This window comes from Hypomesus transpacificus, chromosome 18, assembly GCF_021917145.1.
Source record: "Hypomesus transpacificus isolate Combined female chromosome 18, fHypTra1, whole genome shotgun sequence".
In the NCBI taxonomy this organism is placed as follows: domain Eukaryota; kingdom Metazoa; phylum Chordata; class Actinopteri; order Osmeriformes; family Osmeridae; genus Hypomesus; species Hypomesus transpacificus.
The window spans coordinates 4874802-4887254 of NC_061077.1; the positions used below are offsets into that span (position 1 = coordinate 4874802).

Below are 12453 nucleotides of genomic sequence, written 5' to 3' on the forward strand. Positions count from 1 at the left end.
ATTCAGCTGAGTTCAATGGAACTAAAATAACCCGTGTAGCTCTAAGGATTTTCCTAAGACCATTACATTCCTACTAAGTCAATAGGAGAGAAGACTGCAGGCTTGGTAGAAAGGATTGGAGACCCGTAACAATCCTAGTGTAATCAAATATTTGGGCTTATTGCATGACAAATATGCAAATCATATTTAAAGAGACAGATAGCAAACACAAAAAAACTAGGCTAGACTGAAATTAAAACAAACTTTCTCTTTCACACTTCCCCATCCATATTTGTCCCCTAATTTGAATAAGCATTAGGTGATTTATAAATCCACAGCGTATCAAATACATCCTATGCATATCAAACTAATAAGTATATATATTTTAAGAAAGTGTTTCAATCTAATGTAGGTGAGCATGTGTATCATTAACTGTGTCTTCCGTGTGTTTGTGGTATGTGAATAGCATTATCTAGCTACGTTCCTTTGGTAACAAGATTACAGTAATCTGCTGTATCAGTTGGGAGCCCAATACAGCTGACATGTTGAAATCACACAGAAGGACCCCATGAGTCACCAGGCTGGTCCGGGTGTCCATCTGTCTGCCTATGTGGAATAAAAGAAAAGCTCTATATGTGCCTTAGAGAGAGGGGAGGGTTGGAGAGAGAAAATAAGGAGGGCCCTAAAGGGAAAGATGGAGTGATATTGAGGGGAATTAGAAAGAGAGAGTGCTTCAGAGGGAGAGATGTCGGAGATAGACATGTCCTTACAGGGAGAAGAGTAGAGATGGTCAGATATACCCAGTTAGAGAGAGGTATGCCTGAGGTCCAGACACAAACAGTCTTGGAGCCATATGTGTTAGATCAACACTATCTTTGCAAAATGTCCTTGATCTGAAAGAGTGAATTAACTAGTCCAAAAACATTTAGTCTCACACAAAATCACAGGCACATGCCTCTGAAAATACACACACTGCAGGTAGAGTGTTTACATAACGTTTTGGTACCAGAATGTGAGAGGTGCATTCCATGTAGTCATTAGGATTGATCCTACCAGGGGGGCACAGAAATCTAACCCATCCCTATAGGAAGCAACCCCCCAATAGCTGGTATAGATAAAGCCTTAATCATAAACAGATCCCAAGCAGGAGATGATCAGCAATCTTATTGAGAACTAAATTAGTTTTCTCATTTGTGATAAACCTCTTCCGTAAGGGAGTCCCCAAGTTCTCATATGTTAATGTGTGACCACACAGATGAATCATTGAGAGCTTAGCTCTAAAATATCTCCTTCAGCTCTGGCCTCTGCCTGGTTGTCTAGACACTCGGGGATAATCCCCAACTCCGGCCCCAAAGAAGGAGCTCCATGTGGGGGTTACTCTCCCTCAGTCTCCCCCTCTCCCTCCAGCAGGGTTGGGTTACATCAGATCTGGGGGGACGTAAGAGGGAACACACATGGCACCATCTATGTGTTTATAACAGAGCAGAACTCCATGGAGCTCCATCTAAGGCTTTGTAACTGAGACTATTATTGTATCACATCTGTTATTCTTCAGGGCCAGGGGTAATAGCTAGCACTTGCCTTATGATTAGACAAAGAAAAGTGAAACAGTAGATGACAAACCATTTTGAGCTTTTATGTGCTTTGGTTGTGTGTATGTGTGTGTGTGTGTGTATGTGTGCATGTTTGTGAGGGTGATTAAGACAGAGAGCTTCAGAGGGGAAAAGGCCTGTGCAGAGCCCAGTCTGTGTCAGTGTATGAGATTGAGGAGGGAAGAAAAGAAAAATGTTTTGAAATGCACATGTTGTACTACTGTCTTTCACACTGTCAATCTGTTTAAGAGTACAAAAAGACGTCAGCCATAACAATTAGAACCACATGGAGTCATCCTCTCATACAAACACAAACACACGCACTACTCATATAGTGCATACCACCACTGGTCTGTCTTAACCCCACATCCACACGTGCTCCCGCCCAGAGACAGGCAAACACACCCCTACTGCTGCACATCTGGCTTTGGACACAAGCGCCTCTTTGTGCTGGGGCTCAAGGAGTGTGCCCCCTCGTGTTTGGGATTAGTATAGACCTCCCTGAAGTAGGATATCAGGAGTTTCACTAAGTTGTATTCCTTCAGCACAAACATGTATGCAGATATTACATGAATGCAGATATTACATGAAAACCCTCTCTTGCGTAACCATAGGGTTATTTTGGTCTTTGTGAGCATGTTTGTGTGCATGCATGCTTGTGCACTGTAGATTCTGCTGAAAATGTTGCCGACACAGTTGGTTTGTGTCAGACACTTCCTCCTTTCTAGCTCTTTTCTCCTCCTCTTGTCATCCTTTCTCCTCCTCCCCACTACTATTTTTATCTCGTTCTTCCTCTGTGTGCCCTTAAGCAGGGCCTGGCTCTGGTCCAACTCAACTGGACTGAAGATGAAAGCTGACTCATTCATTCACTAACACACATGGCTGCACAGCCTCCACAAATAAACACATTAATGTGAATGCCCCCCACCCCCCATACACAGAGAAATGCACAGATGCATGCGTGCATCCTCTGAACGCACCTGCTCACAGTATCTTTTTAACAGTAACAGCATGCCTATAAGTAGACGAGCTGTTACTGTTATTGGGTAATAAATATAATTAATTAGAACATTACTGATGATTAAAAAAAACAAATACTGTGTAACACAGGCATTCTCTCCCAGTGAAAGCTAGTTTCCTAGTAACAGTCACACAAACACCCTCCCAGACACCAGCACTTATAGCTCAAAGAAGTGATGACAGATAACTGCAATCCCTACTATAAACAGACATGCTGACACAGCTGACTAATGCCTATAGATAAATGTACACAAACTGTGCCAATCCACAGCTGCATGGACACAAATTGACAGATGCACAGAAATACACTGTATAATCAGCTAGATAATGTGCAGTGTGTACAGAACTACAGGGGCAAATTGTTGTTTTACACGTACACACACTCAGACATCAACAATGCTCAGTACATCACGCACATGGCCCAAAGGGCCAGTAAGTACTGCATAACATGAGCTTAACAGAATGTCACATTTTGTTCATAAATAGAACATTATATTTAAAGCAAAAGGCCAAGGAAATGTGATACTGTGTTGTATCTTTATCCCCATCTAGAGGTCCCCTTTGAAACTCACAACAACATCACACTGGTAGAATACAATAAATGAACTGATTGACTAGGAGGTAGAAAGTGCACAGCAGTATGATGCTTTGCTTCTGTCTAAAAGAAAGAAGGAGAAAAGCGGGACATTGGTACATTTGTTTTTATTTTACTTGGAAACATTATATGTAAAAAGTAAAAATGCTATGCTATGTAATCTATTACATATCAATTCATATCTAATACAGATTATCAATTTTCTCAACAAATAAGACAATCCTGTAGTGATTTTGAACTTATGTTGTCTCCTAATTTATGTTGTGCAACATAGTGTTCAGGAGCTATTTAGATTTAATCTGCACATTTGAAGTAAGGTTTTAAATCTCAACAGTTTTCTGGGTGAGCGGTGACCTGAGAAAGTGAACAAAGCCTGTCCATCCCACAGCCCTGCTGGTCAGAAGTAATGCTCAGAGCATGGCAGAGAAACCAGCCCTTGTATTAACACAGATAAACCTGAATCCCTCAACTCTGCTGACCTCACTTATCTGCCTCCTCCTTCTTTACCAGTATCTTATTTTTTACTTTTCTGTCACAAGTTATCCTGGTTTTCTTGTTTTTTCCCATATCAGATGTCTTCATCTTAGTCTTTACCTTGACCTCCTCATCCTCCTGCTTCAGAAAAGGCACTTCTTTCAGCTTCTGGAACTTTTTGAGATCAGCACAGAACAAAACCTGAGATGGAGACAGTCAGGGTGTGAAATTCATGGTTCCCCTGCATGTTCAAAACATTTAATTCAGTTGTTTGCACACTTATACCACTCACTGAATGCGCCCAACCAGCATAAGGACCCCACAGCTGCCTGAAAAAATCCCCTGTGCAGAAACAAAATCAGTTAATCAGTGACGACCTAGCAAAAAAAGCTGCTGATGTGAGAGGTTACTGGTACAGTATGAAGGAGGACTTACACATGGTGGAACACAATCCTACACTCACTAAAACCCACAGAGGAGTGAAGCTCAGGAGACTGCAGTCAAGCCTGCGAGGTGTTTCTCACCAATGTCACGGTGGACCTTGTCGGTGAGGCTCTTCTGCCCACTGCCAGCAGCACAGTTGTAGTCCCGCCTTGCAATTTGCCACACGTGTGTGTCCACCGGCACGGCACATGCCTTGTCCAGGGACATCAGACACACACAGTCTGCCACCTACAGGGAGAAAGGATAGTAACACTTTTACTAACCATCGAGAAAATGAAAAGTAAACATAACATATTTAGTCAAAACAGTGGTGGAAACTCATGATCTTGTGTAGATGCTGACTGGCTGTACCTTGAGGCCGACCCCAGGCAGAGTGCGCAGTGCATCTCGGGCCTGCACATACGGAGTCCTACGAAGACTCTCAAGCCACTGGGGCCCGTGTGTGTGCAGAATCTGCTGGGCACTCTGCTGCAGGTACCGGGCCCGATAGCCAAAACCTAGATCCCGCAGACACACCTCTACACTGCTGTCTGTCAGTCCAAGCACAGAGGATTTTGGAGGTTGTTCAAGTTGAAATGCATCATCGGGTTTTCATTGCTATTCAACATTGGACCACAAATGGCTCACATGCTTACAGAAAATCAATCAAAAAGACGTAAGAAAGACAACAATTTGAAGAGAAAAAGGGTAAATAATACACACAAAAAGGTAAAGACAAAGAGAGAAATATGGCAAATGGAGGTATATTCCTAGTGGCCCTTGGTGGTACCTGAGAGGGCTTGAAGCGAGGGGAAGTCGTAGTAGGTGGTTTGGTCCAGCTGGCACAGCGGGGTGCCCAGGGACTGACACAGCCTCTCCACCATGCCCTGGATACGGGAGATGTGGTTGTTGGAGGTGCAGATGAAGGAGAACAGACACTCGGTGGGATCCTGACGCAGCATACGCACACCTGGACACCCCCCACACAGGTAATTTGTATACGCCTTCAGACACACGGCCGTGCACACATACAGTCATGAAATTCACTCGCTTTCATACGGCCTACCTGTAAAGATGTTAGAGATGTTTTTGAAATGGGGGTCTGCTCCTCCCCACTCCCTGTACAGATCTCCCAGCTTCACCTTCAACTGGAAGTAGTCTCTTAGCATCTCCTCCTCCTTACTATCCTGCTCCGGAGTCACAGGAACATAGTCCTGCTCTTCCTCCTTTACCTCTGCTGCCTCCCCTTTCAACCTCTTCCCTGATTTACTGGGCCCTGGAGCCGGCAATGCCACTTTCCTCTTTCTCCCTCCCCCTCCCCCTTCTCCTCCTGCATGGCCTGGGATGGTGTAGGTGTGGTACCACAAAGCCTCGTCTGTCTGAGTGAGAGTCCACACTCGTCCCCCCATAATTCCAGTCCAGTGGCCCTCACCTGTCTCGCGCCAGCTGCAGGGGGTAGACATTTACAAACATGCATGTGCAATACTAGAGGAATAAACGACTTGTCTGATTCGATTTTAAAAAGTTGACAGAGTTTTAAATCATCGTAACCAAGACGAGGGGGCTGAAAGGATGTAAAGGGGTTATGTGTCCCATATTGTTTAGGTGGTGCGTGACATTACAGCAGGGGGTCAGTAACTCACCGGAAGGTTTGTCCACAGCCAAGTGTGAGGTCCAGCCTCAGCTCGGACCTCGCACAGGCCAGAGACCGCCAAGCCTTCATGCCAGCTGAGAGTATCGCATGTTGCGACATTGTGGAGTATGAAGATGGTCAGGCGTTAAATCACCACATTGTGTGTAGCCTAGAGAGGAGTGGAAAGATACCTGAGATTGAAACGTAGAACATTGCCTAAACCGTAAAGTTTACCGATGTAAATTAAGCAGTGACCAATAATAGTGTAGAATTCATTTGCATGTAGTTATCTTATGTTACATAAGTTTTAAATTGCAACAACGCGTTTACGCCTACCACTGTGCAATATGTGGGCCCGTTATGACTTTCACGGAGTTTGAAAACTTGTTGGACAAACCAGATCGCACCGTTCGTTTTTTTTATTCATCAATGCAGCTCTTGGAGCAGCAGACCCAGCGTACTAAATGCTGCTCAAACTGACTAACAGCGCACTTAGGATAACTTATCATAATATAGACCTTGGATCTACTATAGGCTACTTTATATTACTCTTGTCTGGAATGTAGCTGATGCAACATACAACGATTTGGAGAAATCCCTCCCCATCTGATGTAAACACATTCAACGATTGGCTTACTCAGATAGCGTAGGTAGACGACTCAAACCAACATCGTTATATGATTGGATGCTGCTTCCATATTGTGGTGTATGATTGGTTCATATGTTCTTCCATAAATAGAGGAAGTTACATTCACCCCTCCAGTGAAAAGTGCCTGCTACAGCGTGTCTACCGGTGTGCGACTGGTAAAGATGGCGGATTCGTTGACACTTTTTACTTCTATTGGCCTGACAGAGCAAAAAGCAAAAGAGACTTTAAAAAATGAAGGTCTCAGTTCTATCCTAAAGGACGCTATTGCTCAGGTACGAACTAATAATGGAGGTCGAGTATAATGCTATCTCGATATGCGACTGTCTCATGCCATATTAAATCTTACTGAACAGCAATCCGCAGTTAATGCTCTGAGTTTGGACTAGTGTCTGTTATCTGTTATTCTAGTAAATTAAATATCATTTCAAACCTTATTTTCGGGGAATTACTTTGATCTGATCTCACGAAAAAGACTAGAGTAACCTCTTACGCTGCTTTCACTTTGCACCTCTGACTCATTTTTTACCTCTACCAAAACTCATAAACTGTCACCTTGACAGACTCTGCTGCTTCTCTCTCTTTATTTCACTTTTGTACTTCTATCAAGAGTGGAAAGGAAAGTTTGTGGATAACATGACATGGCTTCAGTATGAAAATTATCACCACCAATACTTGACTGTTTTCCCATAGGCCCACCAGGTCCATGGGGCAGCAGGAGTGGACAAAGCCATGGGGACCTTGCTGTACACCATGGCTTCCCGCCTCAAAGATGTCAAACGCCTGACCTTCCTTGCAGAATACATTGCCCAACGGAAGATCAACACAGAGCTGCAGCTGGCAGGTACATTTAAGCTCCTGTTGTGTATTCTCATTCTCCTAGGAACTTGGGGGTACAGTAAACCTTCTGTGAATTGACACACTGGATCAGTTGTTAAATTTATATTATACTGGCACACTTGTTCCCTCTGCCTAGCTGCCCTGGACTTTGTGAAAAACCATCCCCAGGATCCAATCAAGCAGAATGAGTTTGAGTCTGCCTGTGGCGTGGGAGTAGTTGTCACCCCAGAGCAGATCGAGGATGCGGTAAGGACTTCACAGTACCGTGTTATCCCAAATCTAATTTCAGACTTAGTAAAGCTCCAAACCTTGTATACTGCTTCCCCATTTTAGCAATAGCAGCTTATATTGTTTTAGAGTGTTGACACTGGATGCCAAATGATCTTAAGGTGGAGGTTGTGATCAAGAAATACAAGGAAGAGCTGTTGAAGGAGAGGTACCGCTTCAACATGGGACTGCTTATGGGTAAGATGTCGGCCCTGTGTCAGCTCACACCCTCATCCTGGTTCTTGCTTGTCTGGGTCTCATGACGTGTTCTTGTACAGGGGAGGCTCGTGCAGCTCTGAGGTGGGCCGATGGAAAGATCATCAAAAACGAGGTGGACATGCAGGTGAGGAAATGCTGTTTGTTTTTTTGTCCTAGCGAATGACTGTCCCAGTATTCTAATTCTGCATAGATCAAGCTATGTATTACTATGTGTGGACCTCTGTGAGATGTTTCCCTTGCCTTGCTGTTTCAGGTCCTACACCTCTTGGGCCCCAAAACTGAGGCTGACCTGGAGAAGAAACCCAAGGTAGCACTTCAAAACAAGACTATTACTACTGGACACTATCAGATCCATTACATACCACACCCAATAACCCATAAGCCATTTTATAATGTGATGTTTCAATGTTAAGTTTACAAAGGGTAACAAGTGATACTACCTTTGCAGGTCCAGAAGACCAAAGCCCCTGAGAGTGAGGCCAAGGTCAAGAAGGAGGACCTGGCAGTGAATGGTAACAAATCAGGTCCAGACTTAACATCACACCCAGATTTGGAACATTTACTGTATTCTGTATGGTCATGTCATGAGATCCTTAAAATGTGTTCCGGTAGGAGATGTGAAAGGAGAATGCAAATCATTGATGGAGCAGCTCAGAGGAGAAGCACTCAAGTTCCACAAGCCAGGTGTGATTGAGCCCCCAAACAAGCTGCCTATCTACAGCATGCTATGTAGAGGTGGTTATTTCCTCTGTGTCTCTCATCTAACCCCTGACTGCTGACCCCTGTCCTGCAGGAGAGAACTATACGACGGAGGGTTATGTGGTCACTCCCAACACCATGAACCTGTTAAAGCAACATCTGGAGCTCACTGGTGGACAGGTAGGCAAGATGAGGCTTGATGAGGGTGATGGGTTCAACTTACTGGGACTGATGTACTAGCCTTGAATGTAGGCATAACTATTTCACAATTCTGTTTCTTTGCTCCTGTCTGTCATTTACATTCTTATAGATCCGCACTCGCTTCCCTCCCGAGCCCAATGGGATCCTTCACATAGGACACGCCAAAGCCATCAACTTCAATTTCGGCTACGCTAAGGTAAAACCCTATTTAACGGCAGATGCCATTGCACTGTACAGGTTCTTAGCAGTTTCCTCTGTCCTGTGGTCCTCATGGTCTGTTGCTCTCCCTCAAGGCCAACGATGGGATCTGCTTCCTGAGGTATGACGACACAAACCCTGAGAAGGAAGAGGAGAAGTACTTCACTGGCATCAGGGACATGGTGGAGTGGCTTGGTAAGTCAAGTCTTTCCACATCGGCCAGGGTTGCAACATTGGCACAACATCTGAAAAGCAATTGAGCATTTTAGAATGAGCTGTTGGTTGAGTTGCTTCTAAAAACATAAGTACTTAAAATGCCTGCACAAGTGTGTAAGAGAGATGACACCCATACTGTATTACAATTATCTTTTTATACCTTCCATCTCAGGTTATAAACCCTATGCTGTCACTCATGCATCAGATAACTTCCAGTGCCTTTTTGACTTGGCAGCTGATCTTATTCGCAGGTGAGTAGAGTTCCAGAGGGATAGAACTGCGTTTTAAATTGTATCCTTACATGATCATGTTTCCTTTTCTTCCTAGGGGCCATGCCTATGTGTGTCACCAAAGGGGGGAGGAGCTGAAGGGCCATAACCCACCCCCATCTCCATGGCGAGACCGACCTTTTGAGGAGTCATTGGTTCTGTTTGAGAGGATGAGACGAGGCCTGTTTGCTGAGGGTGAGGCAACACTCCGGATGAAGATGGTCATGGAGGATGGCAAGCTGGACCCTGTGGCCTACAGAATCAAATACACAGCACACCATCGCACAGGAGACGCATGGTATGATGCACGCACACACACATACGCACTTCGTTTTTCTCTCCTAATGGGGCCTGGCCGTTTACTCCAATATGTGTTATCTCGAACCCCTAACCCTAACCTTAAAACCCTCAATGCCGCCTCCTGGAAAAAAGCATTTGAAGTTATGGGGCCCTGCAAAAGGGCCCGCAAGGTCATGTTTTTTAATGCATTACTACACTTGTGAGGACATTTGATCCCCGCAAGGATGGTTAAAGAAGACCACGCACACACACAGTCTGTTGGGACTCACCCTGCTCTGCTTCCTCTCTGTTTAGGTGCATCTACCCCACCTATGATTACACCCACTGCCTGTGTGACTCAATTGAGCATATCACACACTCACTCTGCACCAAAGAGTTCCAGGCCAGGTATGCTGAGTGTGTGTGTGTGTGTGGTAGTTGTATCTGGTTGGCGTGTATTTTAAATCTGTTAAAATTAAATACATGTATATGTATTCCCAGACGATCCTCATATTTCTGGCTCTGCAATGCCCTGGATGTGTACTGTCCTGTGCAGTGGGAGTATGGACGTCTGAACCTCACCTACACTGTCGTCTCCAAGAGGAAGATTATCAGACTGGTGGAGACAGGCAAAGTCAGGTCAGAACTACAGTACCCTTAACACCTCTATACATGGTGAAGTTGGAGCAGTGTGTGGAGGGAAGAGATGCTGGGTTGATGTGGATAGGTGGGAGAGTACATGCGTGAACTGGTGAGGTTGTGTTTACGCAGGGATTGGGATGACCCTCGACTCTTCACGTTGACTGCGTTGAGGAGGAGGGGCTTCCCAGCTGAGGCCATCAACAACTTCTGTGCAAGGGTGAGAAATGTAGATGGATGCATGGAGAGGAAATAAGGGATGTTATTGTATAACCGTTAGTATGTTGCTTTGGGTAAAATTGTCTGCCTAATGAATAAGATGATGTAAAATGACGGGGCTATATGGGCTTCAGGAGAGGAAGGTTTTATTAGTGAATGACTGATTTATTTCTAGGTGGGTGTGACAGTTGCTCAGGCAACGATAGAGCCCCACCTTCTGGAGTCCTGTGTGAGGGAGGTGCTGAACGACAGCGCCCCTCGCGCCATGGCTGTCCTGGAGCCGCTCAAAGTCACCATCACCAACCTACCTGATGACACACAGGTATGTACTGGCACCCACATACACATCTTATTTGGGTATCGTTCACACAGAGATACATCTTTCCATTTGCCTTCCTTTTTTCTCTTCCAGATGGATGTGCATGTACCGGACTTCCCAGCCAACGAAGCCATGGGCAGCCATGTGGTTCCCTTCACTCGCACCATTTTCATCGAACAAAGTGACTTCAGAGAGGTCTGTGTGTGAACAGTGACTTCCCAGATGTTCTTAGTATTGTGTGTGTGTGTGTGTGTGTACCTGACATTTTCTCTCTGCAGGTGATGGAGAAGGGCTACAAGCGTCTGACCCCAGATCAGCCTGTGGGTTTGAGGCATGCCGGGTATGTTGTCTCTGTGCAGCGGGTCATCAAGGTAGGATCTCGCTGAGGCTGCATCTGCACTACCACCTAATAGACACATGACAATGACTTTGGACACAGTCCATGTTTCTAATATGCTATAATAGCTTCCTAACCCAAACAGTATCTCCATGTCCACCTGTCCGGTCTGTCTCTCAGGACTCCGAAGGTAAGGTGGTGGAGCTGGAAGTGACTTGCTGCAGCTCCTCTGAGGCTCCAGAAAAACCCAAGGCTTTCATCCAGTGGGTCAGCAAGCCTCTCAAGTGTGAAGTGCGCCTCTATGAAAGGCTGTAAGTGACGGAAGTGTCCGCGTGTTTGATTGTCGCCCCTTGTATTGCAAGCCAAGCGATCGCAGCTGTGTAGTTGAGCTTCTTTAAATTTATTTTGGTTGCCTCCAGATTCCTCCACAAAAATCCTGAAGACTTGTCCGAGGTGCCTGGGGGCTTTCTCAGCGACATTAACCTTGTAAGTATGTTAAAGTACTTCAGTTGACTCCATGTACAATGTACCAGATAGAATCAAGTCTAACATGTTTGTTTATTTCCATTAGAATTCCTTGCAGGTGATTGACAGTGCCTTAGTGGACAGTTCAGTGAGAGGAGCTAAAGTCTTCGATAAGTTCCAGTTTGAGAGAGTGGGTTATTTCTCCCTGGACCCTGACAGCACTGCAGACAAGGTACAGCCAGTTGACATTAGACAGACAATGGCCGCTATTGGTTCTAGACACTCCACAACATTCTAATGTGTCCATTTGTTAAAACCATGAATGTAAATAAACTTGAGTCTCCAACTCCCTACAGCTCGTCTTCAACAGAACGGTTACCCTTAAAGAGGATCCTGGGAAGATCTGAGACGACAGCCCAGGATCAAGCTGTACCATCTACCCTTGAGCCCTTCAAAATATTTTGAATGTGTGTTTGAGAGGCATCTTTCACAGTGAAGACTCAGAACAGGCTTCAGCATCATCTCACCAGTAAAATCTTCTAATGGAGTTCTAAACATCAGCAGTGACAACCCCTCTTTATTTCTGTGTTTACTAAGACAAACTTGTTCATATGATCATAAACCTTGGCAGAAAACAAGAGTCTTACAGCAACATTTTTATTGAGCTTCATAGTCCGTATTGATGTCACACAAAAAGATGCGCTTACATGCAGTGTCTGGTTTTCTTACTGAGGTATGGTGTTTTACCTTCTTCCAGCACCCACATGTGGTTGTGTTTTTGTTACCTTGGAAAGGTGGCACAATTTTGAGAAGAAACCATGAATAAAAATTTTAAGTATATAATATTTCTGTCTCCCTGCAATCATCTGTGATCTAAAGTAGTACCAGCATTAGGTAATCAAAACATCCAGTGTGAAAGGTGAT

The 12453-nt window shown here is 44.8% G+C and overlaps 2 protein-coding genes across 4 annotated transcripts; one reads left to right on the forward strand and one right to left on the reverse strand.

Annotated features, from left to right (window-relative positions):
• Positions 1 to 3276: 3276 nt before the first annotated feature.
• ogg1 (8-oxoguanine DNA glycosylase) lies at positions 3277 to 6304 on the reverse strand. 2 transcript variants are annotated; one of them, XM_047039942.1, is made up of 8 exons: positions 6053 to 6304; positions 5727 to 5885; positions 5150 to 5529; positions 4874 to 5053; positions 4456 to 4634; positions 4185 to 4332; positions 3953 to 4002; positions 3284 to 3861 (listed from the first exon to the last, which is right to left on the reverse strand). In XM_047039942.1, exons 2-8 carry the CDS (start codon positions 5834 to 5836, stop codon positions 3667 to 3669), a joined length of 1242 nt encoding a protein of 413 aa, XP_046895898.1. In that variant the 5' UTR covers positions 5837 to 5885; positions 6053 to 6304; the 3' UTR covers positions 3284 to 3666. The 2 variants fall into 2 exon arrangements, with proteins under 2 accessions (XP_046895897.1, XP_046895898.1); XM_047039941.1 differs by lacking the exon at positions 6053 to 6304 and having other exon boundaries at positions 3277 to 3861; positions 5727 to 6046.
• Positions 6305 to 6470: 166 nt separating this feature from the next.
• qars1 (glutaminyl-tRNA synthetase 1) lies at positions 6471 to 12369 on the forward strand. 2 transcript variants are annotated; one of them, XM_047039236.1, is made up of 23 exons: positions 6471 to 6637; positions 7056 to 7206; positions 7339 to 7448; positions 7592 to 7667; positions 7748 to 7812; positions 7942 to 7995; positions 8137 to 8212; positions 8301 to 8372; positions 8482 to 8567; positions 8698 to 8784; positions 8882 to 8981; positions 9175 to 9253; positions 9330 to 9569; positions 9866 to 9958; positions 10052 to 10189; positions 10322 to 10409; positions 10584 to 10730; positions 10821 to 10922; positions 11006 to 11098; positions 11245 to 11375; positions 11484 to 11550; positions 11636 to 11761; positions 11886 to 12369. In XM_047039236.1, the coding sequence occupies exons 1-23, from the start codon at positions 6527 to 6529 to the stop codon at positions 11934 to 11936; spliced, it is 2343 nt and encodes a 780-aa protein (XP_046895192.1). In that variant the 5' UTR covers positions 6471 to 6526; the 3' UTR covers positions 11937 to 12369. The 2 variants fall into 2 exon arrangements, with proteins under 2 accessions (XP_046895192.1, XP_046895191.1); XM_047039235.1 differs by having other exon boundaries at positions 8137 to 8200.
• Positions 12370 to 12453: the final 84 nt, after the last annotated feature.

Excerpts from the sequence above, each read along its gene's own strand:
- ogg1 (XM_047039941.1), bottom strand. The coding sequence starts at position 5,836 with ATGTCGCAACATGCGATACTCTCAGCTGGCATGAAGGCTTGGCGGTCT. Across the intron at positions 5,054-5,149 it reads CATCTCTAACATCTTTACAG|GTGTGCGTATGCTGCGTCAG; the intron begins GTAGGCCGTATG and ends GGGGGTGTCCAG. Across the intron at positions 4,003-4,184 it reads CAAGGTCCACCGTGACATTG|GGGATTTTTTCAGGCAGCTG; the intron begins GTGAGAAACACC and ends GTTTCTGCACAG.
- qars1 (XM_047039236.1), top strand. The coding sequence starts at position 6,527 with ATGGCGGATTCGTTGACACTTTTTACTTCTATTGGCCTGACAGAGCAA. Across the intron at positions 6,638-7,055 it reads TAAAGGACGCTATTGCTCAG|GCCCACCAGGTCCATGGGGC; the intron begins GTACGAACTAAT and ends GTTTTCCCATAG. Across the intron at positions 8,373-8,481 it reads ACTCAAGTTCCACAAGCCAG|GAGAGAACTATACGACGGAG; the intron begins GTGTGATTGAGC and ends CCTGTCCTGCAG.